Source organism: Pyricularia grisea, chromosome I (genome assembly GCF_004355905.1).
Source record: "Pyricularia grisea strain NI907 chromosome I, whole genome shotgun sequence".
NCBI classification, from domain to species: domain Eukaryota; kingdom Fungi; phylum Ascomycota; class Sordariomycetes; order Magnaporthales; family Pyriculariaceae; genus Pyricularia; species Pyricularia grisea.
The window spans coordinates 2,162,974-2,179,713 of record NC_044973.1 but is presented as its reverse complement, the minus strand read 5'-3'; the positions used below and the strand labels follow the sequence as shown (position 1 = coordinate 2,179,713).

Below are 16,740 nucleotides of genomic sequence, written 5' to 3'. Positions count from 1 at the left end.
CTGGCCTACAGCGTTATTGGATACCCGCAATTCTTTTCAGGCTGGGGTGGCGGGCCCAGATGTCTTGTCTTGGTGTCGCCGTTGCGGAGAAGTAACAGTAAAGCCCCTAGCAGCTGAAAATTGGTTGGTCCGATTCAACCATTGATAGAAAAACCAGTTCAGTTGCCTTGTTAATTACTCCGTACCGCGGACTGGCCGCCAAGTGGCAGAGGGGTAGTCAGGTATATTGTATATTGTACTGTATTGTGTTGTATTATCACCATGGAAATTACCTAGCTGCCTACTGCCAGCCAGCCAGTCCAGTCTAGTCAAGTCCACTCAGTTAGTCAGTCAGTCAGTCAGCTACATTAACCATTTTTTCTCATGTACGGGCTTCCATGCACATCAACAGACTTGATGAGGCGCAAGGGATTCCCGTCGGATAGGTCAGCAAATAATACAATACAAACAATGATCGGCGAGCCAAAATAGAATGGAATGGAAAGCTAGCTTGGTTAGTTAGCTTCGTGCCCGCAGACCGAACCAAAAATGCGTGTCAAAAAAGCTACGAACTCAGTTAACTGTCTTACATTTGCACCGCCTCTCCCGCAGACTGGACCAAAAATTTGTACCGACACGCGGTCAAGGACGCTAATGCTCGAAATGGTGCAGGGCTCGTACAGCTGTCGGGTGGCGATCTAAAACACGAAAGCTGAATTTGGGAACCTGCAGTACCCTTCTTTTTCCCCATGGGTTGGTTTCTTTTCCCGCCTCAAAATAACTAGAACTAGGTGCGTTGTGTTATAATTCTCTCCTTCCGCCAACCCGCTAGGTCGGCCGGCCCGAACTGTCAAGCACCTAAACAAAAATAGTAAATCGTCTTCCGTCTTCCACGCATCTCGGGGTTCTTAGCCGAGCGACGGTCAATTAATTGACGCATTCTATACATCAGCCGCCTTGTTCCAACAGAATCAAACATGCCACCGCCGCCGTGAAGCGTACCACATGCGGTTTTTGCTTGTTTGTTGTCGCGAGTCTGGCCGCTCGCTCTTACATGTTTCACACAAACCTGGGCGTGCGTGCGTGCGTCGGGTTTTTACTTTCCACACCAACAAAATCGCTTTCCAAGGCCCTCCTCGAAAATGTTTAGTTGCGTAGGTACCTACCTAGGTTGATAATCGGGGGGGTTATACAGCAAAAAAAAAAAAAAAAAAAAAAAAGACTTGCGCTTAATAGCAAGTGCACGGCCGATGCCCTGCATACCTACCGGTATGAGGCTAGTGATCCTCTGCCCTGGCTAATAAACGGTCGGTAGACCCTGCTAAGACTGCATGCGTATCTATGTACCGAGTACGTACCTCTTGGCTACCTCCCTCCCGACTGAAAACTTGTTATAGGTTTTGGCCAAGTTCTAAACAACTGGCTGTTCGAGATCACACACCAGTCGTTGATTGGAATTACTTGCGATATGCAACACCAAGGTTTTCTTTTCTGAAACAACACGTACAATCAATCAGATCAAATTATATTTGTTGCTTATTTTTTTTTTCTATGGTTGATCTACACCGCATGGACTGGGCATACGTTATTTTTCTCGAAACAAAGATACACGCAAGCACTACGTGTGTGTGGTATGACGTTCGAAGACCATGCATGACTCTCTTTTGTTTTTGTTTATTTTATTTTTTTTCGTTTTTCGTTTTTCTTGAATGCTGTCGGCATTATCAACCGCACAAGGTTATGATCATCAAAAACTACGTAGAATTCAACCAATCCAATTACCGGTAGCGATACCATACCCTTAACAAGTATACGCCAACAACACAATAAAAGTCACAGCGCACAGTAATCTTGGAAAATGCGTCGAAGGATGGTAGCATCCGACACCTGGTTCTTGACTTGATATTTATCTCTTAACAACTGGAGGCTGTCCTACATGTAATGACAACCTGTGAGCAGAAACCGGCACATGAATACCGAGTCAATAAAACCCGATGCGAGGCGAAAGGTCAAAAATCCGAGAGTTTCTGGGTCCATGTCGAGGCGGCATTCGGAATTCCCGCAGCCACAGATCGGATCACACCCGTGTTGCTGAGACTGCGGAAGATCTTCTGGAAAATGAGGCACGGCCTAAGCTATCTAGCACGAGTAATGATCAAATAATTTGATGAGCTCAATTACGGCTGGTACCGCCTAGTGCAGAAGTTCATCCCAATTAACATGTTCACTTTGACGCGTCTGATTGTTTTCATCTCTTTTTGTCATTGTAAGATTTTTTTATTTTTTATTTCTTGTTATTTTCATGGGGGTCCCAACCAATCTCTATGTACAGTCAATATCGAGGAACTAGTCGCTCCCGAATTACTGATGAGTACCCTATCTATTCGGTAGTTGAAGAAAGAAGAGGATTCATAACAGAGTAGTAACCACGGAAAAGGGTGTCAGTGCTATCGAAGCCATATGAAAACCAGCGATTCCAGCGACAGTATCCTTTTGGTGTTTTGTCAGGCCAACGCTTCACGTGATTTTGACACATTGGTTGTGATATGTACACGTCAACAAAATGTAAAAAAGATAGAAATAAAAGACAACAACAAGACATTACCCAGTATCATCACATTCATCCCATCTGTCAAAGGGCAGAACGATGGAAGGTATGAGAGGGTGAGAAGCGTGAGCATAGAAATCCACGACTAATTAGTCTGTAGATGGCCAGGTCGTGCAATCCAAAAAGAACAAACTCCGATGCTGATGCGCAAAGAAATAGCAAGCAAGGCGAGGAACAACTTCATCATGGCTTTTAGCGAACGGAACGAAAACACGCATTAGCAACCTCTTAGTCGCGCATCTTCCAAGATGGCTTTAGAGTTTCGTCCATGGCCGCTTTGGTGAAGATTTGATCGCCCGGCAGGCGGCTGACACGCCCAGCGCCGCTTCTAATGGCACCAAGCTGTACGGCCGAGATACCACTGCGGTTGCTGCGGATGCTGCCCGCGTCGCTCATTGTATCCGCATCCTTGAACTTCCGGGGAGGAGCGAAATCAAGACCGGTGAATGTGCTAGATTTCCTCAAGAGGTGACTGTAACATAAGGTTAGAAGCATTCCCAACAAGATCAAGTAACACGGCAAACAAATGTTCCGGATCAACTTACGGGCTAGGGAGGGCTGCCATTTCGTCAAATGCAGACACCAAGGGAGAGTGAATGGCAGGTGCCTGGTAAGCAAGCCTCTCTCCTCCAGCGGGGCTCTGCGATCGGCCAACGGCCTGATCCTTAAAGGTAGAAGGCGGTGCGAAGTCAACAGCAGCCATGATGGCAAAAGAATCATCGCGCAGCTTCGAGGGGTTGGGGAGGGTGGTCAGTGCCGCAGGTGGGGGCATTGGCTTCCTCGAGGCAGACATGGCACTTCCGGCCCTAGCGCGGTTGTGTGGGTTGGATGCAGATGATCCAGGCCTAGGACCCCATTGGCCGTTTGAAGCAGCGGATCCGGGACGACGAGGGGGCCCACGGTTACCTGGCATGCTCATTCCACCGACAGAGCCGGCGTGGGGTCGCCTAGGGCCGCCCCTGGGACCGGGGAACCGGGAGCCCGATGGAGGCGGTGTCATGGCACGACGAGCAACGGGCTGGGCATATGGCATGACGAATGAGTTGGTGTCGGGGTCATAGTAAGCAGCGTCGTTGAGGTAGCTCTGGTCATAGTCTTCGTAGTACTGGCCGCCTTGGTTGTTTCCCTGACCGCTACCTGGGTGGTAGTTGTATCCCTCCTGCAGCGGGGGCATCGGGTCTGCGTTCTTGCTGTCGTCAAAGTACTCCTTGTAGAATGATCGGATACGGTTGGCCCTGGTCTCCGGGTCCTCGGACTCGGTGACTTCACTGGGAGGCAGTGGCCGGAAGCCGACTGAGTGTCTCTTGTTGTCCTGGAAACCAACTGAGAGGCGCTTGTTGTCTTGCTGCGGGAGACCTAGGCTGGCCAGTGAAGGCTCCGGGGGATATTCAGACGATTGGCGGCGATGCTGTGACCTTCCACGTTCCTCCACGTGCTCGATGTTTTCGGCGTACTGACCCTCGCCAATAATAGGTGCGGTCATTGGTTGACGGTCGACGTTCAGTGGTGCGGGGGCAGCCAGCTCCGTGTTGATGGTAGGAAGCTGCGGCAGAGGTTGCGTCGGAGGACTGTAAGCAGGGTCCTGGGAGAAGTCAAATGCCTTGTAGTTGTCGGAGAAAGGGCCGGAGTTGTCATGAGCCGAGATTGCCAAGGGTGAGGAAGGAGGGAGCGCCGCGAGGCTAGGGGCTTGCGATGATTCTTTCGGCAACGAAGCAGGTTTCGGTTCCTGGATCTCGGGGACGGAGGGCATAACCGTGGCGAGGGGGCTCGACTTGTCATCAGGGTAGGGGGTGGAATCAGCCTGTGTCGGGGATTTCAGGGCTGCTGGTGGAGGAGGTTTAACATAATCGTCCTGAGATGCTTCGTAACGCGGGGGCACAGAGCCAATCGTCGATGTCGGCGAGGTTGTCTGGACCGAACCCTTGCGGGTGGTAGGGACTGTGATCTTGGGGCCTGTAGGGTGATCCACGCCGCCGGGTTTGTAGGAACGCAGAGATCCGGCATCGCTGGCGTTGTACTGGTTGATATGACGGTAAGGGTCCTCGTTGTGCAGAGTCTTGGCCAAAGAATGAATCGACTCGCGTGAGTTCTGCATGTTGGGAGGCAGAAGGTACGGGCTCGAGAGGTTCATGTCCATCGAGATCTGTCGATTGTGAGGGCCGCCAAGTTTCTCCCCTCCAAAGAGCTTGCTCTTGCGCTTGCCCGTGCCCATGTCCAGACCAAAGTCGAGTGACTTATGCGGGTCATTAGCATCCTCTTGCATCTGCCTGCGAACGTTCTTACGGTGCAACCAGATAAGCATTACCGCCAGTGCAACCAGCGGGATTCTGTAGATTTTTAGTGTCAGAGAACATCTCGAAGCGTATGGGACACCAGACAGCACCTACGTGACCCCTAGTGCTATGGGGATGGCGAGAGTTTGGCTGGTGACAGGCTTCTCGCAAAGATTCGAGTTATCACCATTGCTGCAATCGTCGGAAGACTGGCGAGATACAAGCCGCTTGAAGAAACCAGTGCCATCAGCAGCGATCGGCAGCGCCGGTGCGCTGGCATCTCTACCCATCAGAGGCTTCCGAGAAACCAAGTGGTATTCTCCATCGCGAACGGTAACTCCAACCATCTTCTCCGCAATTATACTAAAAGCCTTCCTGTTGTAAAAAAAAAAAATTATGTCCCGGGACGATGAGTCCAGGTCAGGAGGCAGGCGTATGATCTTTGGCGTATCGTTATAATTCAAGCATAGCCGTATACTGAGGTTCCTGTTTTGTTGCTTTCGATCGCGGGAACACGGTGATATTGGTCCAACAGACGAAGTATTTGGACGCAATTTGGACTAAAATTTGGCGAAACACCCAGAAGCAATTACTGTGGTTGTGGCTCCGTAGATTCAGCCGAGAGAGCAGAGCAGTTGAATTAGGTCGTTCGGGAATGATCAGATTAAGCCGTCGTCTTTAAAAAAAAGTTGAGTGAGAGAACAATTCCGAGAAGGCTGGCTAGGCAAAGTAGGTGAGTGGATGAGCAAGTGAGTGATTGAGTGAATAAATAAATGAATGAATGAACGATTACGAGAGCCTAGTCAGCGTGTCGTCGTGTTGGAATGTTAAAAAAAGGAATGGAACGCCTGCAGGCAGACTGTTGAAATGAGTGTAAGGGCGAATGCCGTCGTCGACGAGGACGTGAATTAGACTTGGTGTCGTCGTGAGGGTGGAATTATCACGCACACTAAAGGGAAGGAGAGAAAAGAGAAAAAGAGTGTAGGATGGACCGCAAGATTTTGGGAGGAGGTTTCGGGGCGGAGCACATTTACAGATTAGGAAACCAAACGGCCAGGTCCGTGGTTGTCACAGGCTGGCCTTGGATAGCGGTGGTGCTGGGGGTGTGAAGGGGAAGCCTGTCAATCATTCGGTCTGGTAATGGCAAGGACCTCACAGTACACATGCCCTGGTCCGTCTCCTCTTTTGCACTATGAAAATAGTAAGATACAGCACATGCATGCACAAGCAATGAAAACATCCATTGCGGGACAGGACGGACCAGCAAAGTCAGACTGGGGACTGGCAATTTCTTTGCAATATTGACCAAGGAGAGGGGGTGATGCTGTGTATGCCTGTCCTTGTCAACCGTGTGTTCATCCCATATCGGACGGGCATTCCATGTGCTCTCCTTTCTTTTCTTGTCCCGACAAGCCCAGGCAGGGGGAAGGATGCTAGGACCTACCATGGTTGTCAGGGTCCACATTTGATCCGCTGCAGGTACAATAAGCCGCTGATTGGTCAACTTGGATGCCAAATTTGATCCGGACCCATGCGCTAATCTCGTCTGTGTCCTTCTCAGGGGCGTTTCTTCAACAACGGCCGTCCCCTATTCGTTCATCTCGAGATTCAGTGGACCACACCGGCTATTAAATTCGTGGAACGGCACAGCGGGAGATGAAGGAACTCTGCGCGCCCAGATATTTGAGGCTTTATCGAAGTCCGGACCGCCTTTGCGGGATAATAAAACAAATCTTGAAATCGTTGTGAAATTTCGTCATCAATATGATAAAGGCCTTCATCTGTTTGTTCAAGTCGCAAGAAATACAGAGTGATAATAATTGCATTAGTTTCCAAGTCAAAACACAAGAGTTTTCGTCATCCGTTGTCAGCGGTAGGCGGCGAGGCTAGACCAAGCTACCAAGAAAGAAAATCCTAATTCCTCCAAAATAGGGGCCGCCTCAGCGCCGAGCATAGCCAACCAACCAATCAGGTTAACCCGCTTTTTGAAGGCGAGCGCTTCCAACAGTTGTCAGCCAGCAGACATGCACTCCGTTGTAAGCAGAAGTTTCGTAGCAGATAAGCTCCAATTTTAGGTATCCGGTGTTTCCGCAGGGTTCGTGGATTTTCAACGGTCCAAAATCGATAGCTGACGTATGCCTGCCCAATTATGTCCAACTCAATGTATGATCAATAGGTATATAGTTTCTCGTGACAGTCTTTCGAACAAACTCTATTCTCTCAACGGGATAATATTGTCAATCAATCTCCGAGTAAATTTATCATACCCAAAAGCGCTTCCTTCTTTGGTGGTTCGATTGGTAATCTCTCGTGTGCCGTGTGATCGCCGTGGCGTACAGTAGCTCATCCATTGGTGCTTAATTCTAGGTGGTCTTGCATTTTCCAAAATCTGAGGGTTGGGAACCCAACGGCCATGACCAGGGATGCCTCTCACATAATTCGCTGGCGTCATTGGTGTGCACCGCAAAGCTCTGACTATTTGGGGAGCTGTGCCCGAAGTGGTGGCACTTAGCTGTTTGACCATTTTCTCCAGTCTTGCTTCTGGCGGCGCTTGTTTCAATTTCTCAATTTCTCTTTTTTTTTCTTTTCTTTTTCTATTTTCAATTCGCATGAGACAGCTAAGTAATCATGGAAATGCCATAGATTATCGAATCGACCAACTGCAGCGTCCTTTGCTTTGACTCATTTTACTTGGTAGAAGTCTGGCGCATATTCAAGCAGCCAGCTCTTCTCTACCTTGCTGATGTCTCTGATGAAGGTTTTAGTACCAGTCTCCATGACCTCGTGGAATATGACCCAGTCAGCCTTCCTATTGAACATCAAAGAGCTTGGGTGAGCATGCAGGGTTGTTCCTCCTTGCACAGTTTGAAAAGTTCCATCTGCCTGCATCCTCGCCGCGTGGGAAAAATATCCTGTCGTCAGACAGCGTCGAATCTGTTCGCCTGTCACTATAGGGCTGCCTCCCGTCGTATTCCCCGACGCTAGCGTCTCATCCACGCGGATTCCGAATCGTTCCAGGTAGCGTTTGAGCTGCGCCCGAATGCTCACTGCTCGGGACATTGTCTTGTAGTTGAGCAGGTTTTCATGGCAGAAACCAGACTCTTTGCGCCCTTTGGACACAAAAGCCTGATAGACATTCAACAGTGTGAGGTGATCACCCTCATCTGCCGCGAATTTTCTTCTTCTGCTTTCGAATTGCTTCCTTTCACCTTCATGTTGAATCCATACATCGCCACCAACACTCGTCATGGCAGCTATAGTCAACATCTCGCTCAAACAGCCAAAAGACTCGGCCGACAGGAGGGTTTTGGCCATCATTGGTTCAACAGCTAATTCGGCCATCCTCAGTCCCAGTGGTTTTGTCAACTTGGCGTAATCATCCAGAGCACCGAGAGAGTAGAGTAGCTCGAGGGCCTTTGTCATTAGTTCCGCGGGTGGAGGTGTCAGGAAATCAAAGTGTAGTACATTGTCTATACCCAGAGCCTTGAGTTGAAGGATGAATGGCGCCAGATTTGACCGTTGTATCTCCGGTATGTTGGTGTCGCTGAGTGATGTATATGATTCCTCCGTGTACAGTCGAAAACACTTGCCCGGCTTTGTCCGTCCTGCTCGTCCAGCACGTTGCGCAGCGGCGGCCTTCGACACTGGCACAGCTGTCAAGGTTTCTATGCCAGTTTTGGGGTTATAAGCGCGAAGTTTGACAAAGCCGCTATCCACGACATATACTATGCCACCTATTGTCACAGATGCTTCCGCTATGTTGGTCGAGAATATGACTTTCCTGGTATTCTCTGGCGCTTCTTCGAAGACATACATTTGTTGTTCAGTGGAGAGCCCAGCAAACAGTGGGAGAGGTAAGAGGCCGCGATCCTGGGAAGTTAGATGTGCAGTCCGTTCGGAGACAGCATCGACCGCAGCCTCTATCTCATCTCTTCCGGTAAGGAATACTAGAATATCACCATCAGGCTCATTCTTGTGGATATCCAGCACTGTAGATATCGCCTTCTGCAGGTAGTCTTCAGCCGGCGATTCCAGGTAAAGGATATCGATAGGGTATGTTCGACCCTCCAGGCTAACAATCGTCCCTATAGTACCTTGGGGTTCTTCCTTATCCTGCTTCGCCTCTCCGGGAGTTGATGAAAAGAAGCCAAGAAATTGTTCCGCCTGCAAGGTTGCACTGCTGATAATTATGCGTAGCTCCGGACGCCTTTTCCGAATCTTTTTCAGCAGGCCAAGCAGAATATCGGTACTGATTGATCTCTCGTGGGCTTCATCCACCATGACAATAGAATATCGCGACAGCAGGGGATCCACAAGGGCCTCCCGAATAAGAAGGCCGTCGGTGAGAAACTTTATGCGTGTCGCTTCTGAGGTCACATCTTCGAATCGGATGGAATAGCCTACTTCCTTGCCAACTTCTGATCCATATTCCTCGGCCACTCTCAATGCCACGGTGGTGGCTGCAATTCGCCTTGGCTACGAAGAGTCAGCCGCCTAGTACATAAGTAAATCTCGGGGAAATTGGCATAAAAGCAAGGCAAAAAAAAAAAAAAAAAAAAAAGAACAAGAACACACCTGCGTTACTCCGATGACCTTCCCATCAGAGCACCAGCCAGCTTGTTCAAGAAACTGCGGGATCTGAGTTGTTTTTCCTGACCCAGTTTGTCCAATGACAACTGTGACTGGATTGCTCTCTACTACATATAGTAAGCTGTCCTTGTGCCTGGCGATAGGCAACAAAGAAGAAGGCTTATGCAGTGCCGGTATGAAAGAAGCTCCGAGGTCAAAGTCGGCCATCGTAGCCGGCTAAGTGGCCTCACCAATGCTGTGCTTCCCGGCTTTTCAACCGATTTCCCCAGTCACTAAGGTCACTTTATGGTGGTGGGGAGCCTGAATAATGACGGTTTACAACGTAGAAACGTTATGATTTGCGAGCTTGTGGAAGACAGACGCAGGAATGTTGTTTTGATGGGGTAACCTTGATGACTGGGGATGTCGACGTCTGGTACTGGTCAAGATGCCTAACCCTGGTTAGGTATCTATGTTTAAGGATGTACCTTGGAATCTTGTGCTATTTCAGACTGGCAAATGTTTGGAGTTCCCCGTATTAAAAAAAAAAAAAAAAAATCTTTACAAAAATTTCACCCGGATATTCCCTGAAAGTTTCAGAGCGCCTTTTTTGGGTTTGTTTACTATTAATTTGTTTGGTTTCATTTTACTTTCCTTTTGGAGGCTTCTACAAAAGGCAGTACCTACGCTGCCGAGTTTACCGTCTCGAGGACATGGAAGGCGAGTGGACGGGGCACAGGCCGCAGTCACGTGCGTAACAAAAAATGTCGGTTCGAAGCCTGAGACCTTTTGACAGACAGTATCAAGCTACAATTACGTAACCAATGCAGCACCCCACGTTAAATCCAATCCTTAGATGCTTTTCGCTGCCCAACCTCACAAGACTGACTGCCTGAGCTGAAAGACCACGCGCTCATCAATCAGGATTACGAGCTTGCTTCTTTCCTTTCAATCATCAACCAAACTGTCGTCCGCGAATCTCTGCCGCAGCAGGTTAACTGTGGCGATCGCTGACAGTCCAACTGGACGATACAACGTGCTTGTTCGTTTTTTTTTGTCCGTCTCTTGTTGTCACCCTTGACAGTTAATTTGACGCCTTGGTGGGTATTGCTGGTTCAAAGCTCGTCTTTGGAAACTGCAAACTCTGACATCAAAGCCCAAACCTCTCCGTGTTTGGGCCCGATCCGGAGGCGTCTTGACCTCGTCGACACACCGTGTCTCTCTTACCATCGCTTTCACTTCCTCTGGTTCTACTCGTTGCGACAGAACAGCTCCTGGGACAACTAGGTCTGTCTGCCTGAGCCTCTCGCCTGCTTGCTGCGGAACACGCACGCTATAGCACATTTTCGTGCGTGCGTGTGTGCGTGCGTCCGCGCAAGCGAAGATCAATCTATTTTCCCCTCCAGGTTGATCCAAGGACCCAATATTGAGTCACCTGTGACAAATTATTGTTCATCGGGAAGAATCCAGGTGTTTTGTTGCCACCGTTTTATCAGTGTTCAATGTCATAGTTCATTGGCAGATTTATCTCAAGGTAATCTATCTAATGGCGAGCAAAAAGAAGAAATCGCAGAAGCAGAAGACTGCTACTGGCACGGGTACAGGAAAGAGTATTCAAAAACGCAAGAAGGCAGTTTCTCGACGCAATGATAGATGGGCGTCGGCCGCCGCTCCGTTGCCTAGCCTCGTCGTGCGACGGCCTGCGCCAGTTATATCCTCAAAGCACACCACGTATTTTGAGATTGTTGAGAACACAGAAAAGAAGAAGAAATTGGAATTCCAGGTAGGGGGTACTCGCACCGTATTGAGTTCTTGGCAATCTCGATACTATCTTCATCGGATGCTCGTTGTCGATAGACCTTCTACTATGTGCGTTACCAAATAATTAAAAAATCCTGACGATTTGGACCGCAGGTTACAACAGACCGTACTCCACCGCCAGGGTTTGAATTTGTCCCGATTGGTAACCCGGACCTTACCAAGGCTTGTAAGGAGCTCTCGAGAGAGCAAGATGCCATGATCTTCATCGTCTCGGTACGCCTGCCCGTACTCCTCCCCCAATGACGATATAATAATTGCCTACGTTGACACTCCCTACACCCAGGCTATGGACCACGGCGACGGCAGTCAGCTCGGTCTACACATGAACCGAGTCGGTCATCACATCCGGCGAACCATCGTCGAACAAGCTAGGACCTCACTGGGTCAATCTTTGGAATACTTCCTGGAGACAGCTAGTGACAAACGTCCAGAGCCAATTCCTGATACCCAAGAGGAGATCAATGCCCAAGCAGATGCTGCACTAAGAGACCTATTTCCGCGTATGCCAAATACAGACAGACAGATGGTCATTGACCGCTCATTTCGGAAGGTATATAAACCCCAGTCATACTATGCCCTCGTTGTCGGACTGTTAAATAATAAACTATGGATTTACATAGGGAGGCGGAGAAACAGTAGGGCTGGCAGCCGACCTGACTCTGTCACGACGGGTGCAGCTCGCCGTTCTTGCACATATTCGCCATACCCATACCACGTACGACGAGCTCTGGAGGACTCATGGCTGGGCCACCGCCAGGAAAGCAATCGAGGCCACATGTCTCGACTTTATCGTCAAGTGGCGAGGAGACGAAGAGACTGGCCGGGATCAGTTGGATGAGATCCTACGGGAGGTGATTGTCATCTCAGACTCTGAGGATTCTGACGATGATGGCGACGAGGACGATGATGACAGTGAAGATGATAGTTCGGAGACCGAGGACAGCGATCAGACCGAGGCTGGCGAGATTGATGGCGATATGTCGTCGCCCCGCACTCAGGCTCCATACAGGCCCGAGCCGTATCGGCCAGGGTACGTGACTGGTGGACAAGGGGACCAGTTCCGACCGCCCCGCATCCCAGTCAGTTCTGGGCCGACCTTCCACAGAAGACTCAACTCGACAAACTTCAGGCGCTATGAGGCTGTTGCACAGACTCGGTGGGAGCAGGCTCAGAACAGGGTTCGCCATGAAAATGTCCCCCTGGTGATTGCTGCTCCTTCGGTGCCCTTGCGCAGCGTCGACAATCATTCGGATATGCAGCCCTACCAACCCTACAATCCGCGCGGCCAACAAGTAGCACCTCCAAGTAGGGGCAATGGCCGTCCTGGCCTGCTCCCTGCTGAGGAGATTCTCAGCGGCCCTTCTCGTCCAGTGGACCCAAGGGCATCCATTTCAACAGCAGTCAAAGGTTTGGAGCTTAAGGACTATCTGGTTCCTTCAATCGAGCCTAGATCTCCCGAAAATCCCAACAGTCCAATCTTTGTCCGCACTTTACCCCCACGAGTACATGAACGACAGTCCGCTGGCATATCAGTTCGGCGACGGTCTCGCAGCCCGGCCTATCGCTCTCCACAACCCTCTGCAGCGTTTGACCGCACTGAAGAGCGTGGTTATCTCAATCCTGACCCTAACACGGCGGCTAAGTACCGGATTAGTGGCGGAGGATTGTCCTCTAGACCTGTCGGCTCGTCTGATGTGATCGGCATGTCGGAGCGGAACCAAGGCTCATACTTGGTATTGCCTGACGACAGAAGGGAGTATATGGATATGCGTTCGCACCAGCACCATCATACTTCTCGCTCCCATGGCTTACTGGCAGCTTCACAGCATTGGCCGTCACAACGTGGCATCGCGCCAACAGTTGGAGTCGAGCCTCGAGGTCCTTACTCTAATCATCGCGAGACCGTGCTCCTTAGAACGGAGCGCCGTCCCATTTTGGTTGAGGATTGGGATAGAAGAAGAAATGTTGAGCAGCTCATGTCAACAGGCAGCGGTGGGTGGCCGGTGTCGGCAGATGATGCTCGCTCTGCTGCCAGGCCTGTGTTTGCATCCGCCCGCCCATTTCTTCCTGATAGCACATATACTCCGACAATGCGGGAACGCGGCTTGATGCAACCTGATATTGCTGGTCTTCCTGTGGTTGACCACAATGATCCTCGAGCTGCAGCATATTCCAGGCGTTTATTACCATCAAGAGAAGTCTACTCCCAATCTCAAGTACGGAATATCCCACAACATCGCGAACAACTGCCGATGCAGCCTCGTGGTGCGATTGTCAGACCGCCATCCCCTCAATACCGTCCACGGCCAGAGGATGCGTCTTGTCAACGACATCATATTCTCGGCGAGGAAATACCTTCCATGCGATTTGACGATGAGCGCCCTACGACAGATGGACTTAGAGAGCCCCACTGGACCAGAGTGGCACCGCCTGCGGGCTTGATGTTAGTCTGCCGATTCGCTTAAATTTCATGTTTCGATACTGACTGACACTTTTTACAAGGCATGCGGGACATGCGTCTCGAGAAAGACAGTACGTCAATGAGACCGAGCATCGCCCATCCACCTTCGCCCCACGTGTAGAGTACATCCACCTCGATTAAAAAAACAAGCCTTGGGTTTAAATCTCAAAATTCCCATTGCCGGTTTTCGACCACAATACGAAGTATACGAGGTGAGTGAAGCATAGTTTCATGGTACTTTGGTCCTGTTGTCGGGATCGCTTCAGAGATCATGTGCTAAATACCCTTGTCCATGGACCAGAGTGAGTCCAGCAGAGCACTGGTTTAATGTATAAGAGTAATTTTTAGTGGATGATGGTCTTCATGTGGCTGGAGGAAACATTTTGTTTGGCGCGACTCTTGTGAGGACGTGAGGAATACGGCTGGGGCAAATCGTGTTTTCGATTCGGAAGATACCCGGGATACATTAGTGTATACCATTCCATGGGCAAGGCGAACGGAGTTTGTGATTTTTGTACGGACAATAAATAGTAGAAAAATCATTTGAGTAAGGGAAACCCAAATATTGACTTTCATAAAGAACTAAAATAGAACTATTGTTCAGGTCCAGTAAAATACGCAGCAAAAAGATCCTACTATATATACATTTTGATGTTCTTAGCCGAGCCCATTCATTCAACTGGGCTTTTCTGTTGACTACATCACATTCTCTATTATTAATGGTGTCAATCACGACCAATACTCCACAGAATCTTTTGACACGCCAGCGTCTTGTATTGCCAAAGGACGGTATAACGAGCGAATTGGGGGGGGAATATACGTGTCTAAATCGTGCACAATTGTCAAATACGCAACAGGCCCTAGAAGCTTAGCATACGCCGCTCACGGCTTGTAACTCTAATCCTTCTTCACCGTGGTTTCTCCACCCTTCTTCTTGTCATCCACCAAACTTTCATTCATGGCTTCCGCCGCAGCCTTGCGCAGGCGCTCCGCGTCTTCCATCTTGATGTCACCACCCGACGTGGACGAGGCCGTCTTCTTGTGGCCCTTGGTCCCTGAGCTGGTATGGGAGCTGTCCTTGTCGTCATCGCTGTCACCCAAGCTGAAAGGGTCGTTGTCCGCGATCGGGCTGGGTTCGACCGTGGATAAGGGCTGCCATTTGCTCGGCTTGCCGGAGGTACCTGATGCCGTGGCGCCTGCGCCTGGTGCCGGTGAGGTACCGGTTGACTGAGGTGAGACGTTGTAAACGTCACCAATTTCTTCAGCTCCATCCCGGAAGGCGACTTTGCGGCCATCACCACCAGGCTTTGGTGAGACGGAGGGTGGTGGCGGGCGGAATATGTTTGGGTTCGGTTGGGCGCGGCCAACAGGAGCTGTGGAAAAATTAGCATAGCTGATTGATGGAAAAGGCGAAATTGGCTCCCGATGACGGGCATGGACATGAACCTACTTCCGTCGGTGTTGAACTTCATACCAGCAAAGTCATCACTGAGCACTTGAGGGTCTGCGTCGTACCGCTCGTAATCGCCACTGCGCCGACTGGCGTCTGCGCTGGCCCGTCCACTTCCATACTGACTGCGGCCTGCTTGCGATGACTGACCACGGCCCACACCCTGTTGTCCCTGCTGCTGCGGCTCATCGCTAAACTCCTCGTCGATGCGCTTCTTGATAGTCTGAAACCATGTGTTGACCGTCTTCTGCGTTTCCTGGAAGCCCTTGCGGAGATTTTCCTTGATTATGGGGAGATCATCGTCCATAAAGTTTCGCTCTGGTTCCCGGCTTGCGCCACTCTGGCTACGGTAGTTCCGGCTAGGATCCAAACCTGTCTGCTGACGAGCCGGCCGGCGGCTGGTTCGCTCCTCGTATGCGCCCACGTTCTCGTAGTGCTGCGCCAGTTGCCGAGCGTACAGCTCGTCTGCCTCCAGTTGGGACTGCGCTGTTGCGCCTTCAACAACAGGCGGCCTCGGAGGCTGCGGGGGTGCGGGCTCATCTACTTCACGGCTGGCGGCATCTGGGTCGGTCATTTCTGTACACCCGTATTACCACATGTCAGTGAGCTAGTCTTTTCTTTTTAGACAAAAGGAAGAGGGATGAGCAAGGCCTACCCAGAAGAGCGTTGAAGGCAGGGTCAATCTTTCCACCACTGGCGGTCAGGACAGCCCTGATGACAGCATCATCGAGCGTAGGGAAGGCCTCCTTGAGCATCATCTGGTGCCTTTGTGCTTCGGTCATAGGTCTCGGAGGTTTTGGCGGCGCCGCCTCCTCAGTTGCTCTCGCTGTTGATGTTGCGGCACCAGTTGTGGTTGATGCCGCTCCTGGCGCGGTTGCCGTCCCAGACGACTCCAACCCGGTCGACTCTTGAACATCGTCGTCATCCATCTCGAAGGGTCTGGCTGTGGTTGGGGACTCCGGGACCGACACTGCAGTGCCCGAGACTTTATTCTAAGATGGAATGATGGTAATTAGTTGGGTGAACCGGAGGAAGAATGGGCGGGTTGGTGGCGTCAAGAAAGAAACTGGGCATCAAGCAGACTGTGTGGAATTTGGGATGAACCCGGGATTGAAGAAAGGCTTACAGCGTCGGATTGCGCAGACATGGTGGGTTGCTTTGAAAAAGCAATGTAATTGTGGTCCCAAAGCAGCAGAGAATAAAATATATGCGAGGTTTGCTCCCAAAAGAAAGAAAGTCAAGTTGAAAAGGCCAAAGGTACAAAATGAGTTCAGCCTGTTCAGAAAGATGTCAACTGGAAGAGGGGTGCACAATTCACACAGTTCATGCATCTAATCTAATGCCAGCTTGGGTGTATTAACACGAATGACAGTGACGAAAGCAGCTTGGCAGGTCGGGTGGCGCCACAACCATTATCGCCAGCTTCAGCCACTGGCGGTCTCCCCACACCCTGTGGCACAGCAGAGACGAAACAGCAACAGAGAGTGTTACATTCGATACTGCGGGGAGGTTTTAAAAGTGGGGCAAATGGACCTGAACGACTATCCTGGGCGTCCAGCTCGCGTGGGCGGGCTTCCAA

The 16,740-nt window shown here is 50.4% G+C and overlaps 5 protein-coding genes across 5 annotated transcripts; 2 read left to right on the top strand and 3 right to left on the bottom strand.

The window, feature by feature from the left end:
* Nucleotides 1–1,177: 1,177 nt before the first annotated feature.
* On the top strand, nucleotides 1,178–1,692 carry PgNI_05677 (uncharacterized protein; the record flags this gene model as incomplete). The annotated part of the gene is made up of 2 exons (XM_031125708.1): nucleotides 1,178–1,329; nucleotides 1,424–1,692. Coding segments are annotated over exons 1-2 (288 nt in total), but the record flags the coding sequence as incomplete, so codon positions are not given.
* A 592-nt stretch (nucleotides 1,693–2,284) lies between these two features.
* On the bottom strand, nucleotides 2,285–5,207 carry PgNI_05676 (uncharacterized protein; the record flags this gene model as incomplete). Its single annotated transcript, XM_031125707.1, has 3 exons — nucleotides 2,285–3,059; nucleotides 3,133–4,914; nucleotides 4,975–5,207. 3 exons carry the CDS (start codon nucleotides 5,205–5,207, stop codon nucleotides 2,816–2,818), a joined length of 2,259 nt encoding a protein of 752 aa, XP_030981839.1. The 3' UTR covers nucleotides 2,285–2,815.
* Nucleotides 5,208–7,542: 2,335 nt separating this feature from the next.
* On the bottom strand, nucleotides 7,543–9,657 carry PgNI_05675 (uncharacterized protein; the record flags this gene model as incomplete). The annotated part of the gene is made up of 2 exons (XM_031125706.1): nucleotides 7,543–9,336; nucleotides 9,436–9,657. The coding sequence occupies 2 exons, from the start codon at nucleotides 9,655–9,657 to the stop codon at nucleotides 7,543–7,545; spliced, it is 2,016 nt and encodes a 671-aa protein (XP_030982354.1).
* A 1,318-nt stretch (nucleotides 9,658–10,975) lies between these two features.
* On the top strand, nucleotides 10,976–14,286 carry PgNI_05674 (uncharacterized protein; the record flags this gene model as incomplete). The annotated part of the gene is made up of 6 exons (XM_031125705.1): nucleotides 10,976–11,212; nucleotides 11,344–11,463; nucleotides 11,534–11,800; nucleotides 11,871–13,693; nucleotides 13,753–13,923; nucleotides 14,013–14,286. 5 exons carry the CDS (start codon nucleotides 10,976–10,978, stop codon nucleotides 13,850–13,852), a joined length of 2,547 nt encoding a protein of 848 aa, XP_030981859.1. The 3' UTR covers nucleotides 13,853–13,923; nucleotides 14,013–14,286.
* A 32-nt stretch (nucleotides 14,287–14,318) lies between these two features.
* PgNI_05673 (uncharacterized protein) lies at nucleotides 14,319–16,475 on the bottom strand. The gene is made up of 4 exons (XM_031125704.1): nucleotides 16,288–16,475; nucleotides 15,817–16,153; nucleotides 15,162–15,737; nucleotides 14,319–15,084 (listed from the first exon to the last, which is right to left on the bottom strand). Exons 1-4 carry the CDS (start codon nucleotides 16,306–16,308, stop codon nucleotides 14,609–14,611), a joined length of 1,410 nt encoding a protein of 469 aa, XP_030982355.1. The 5' UTR covers nucleotides 16,309–16,475; the 3' UTR covers nucleotides 14,319–14,608.
* Between the last annotated feature and the right edge of the window lie 265 nt (nucleotides 16,476–16,740).

What these genes read in the sequence shown, in the direction of transcription:
- PgNI_05673 (XM_031125704.1), bottom strand. Translation starts at nt 16,308, where the DNA reads ATGTCTGCGCAATCCGACGCT. An exon ending in TGCCTTCAACGCTCTTCTGG is followed by an intron (nt 15,738 to 15,816) that starts GTAGGCCTTGCT and finishes ACGGGTGTACAG; the next exon opens with AAATGACCGACCCAGATGCC. An exon ending in GAAGTTCAACACCGACGGAA is followed by an intron (nt 15,085 to 15,161) that starts GTAGGTTCATGT and finishes ATTTTTCCACAG; the next exon opens with CTCCTGTTGGCCGCGCCCAA.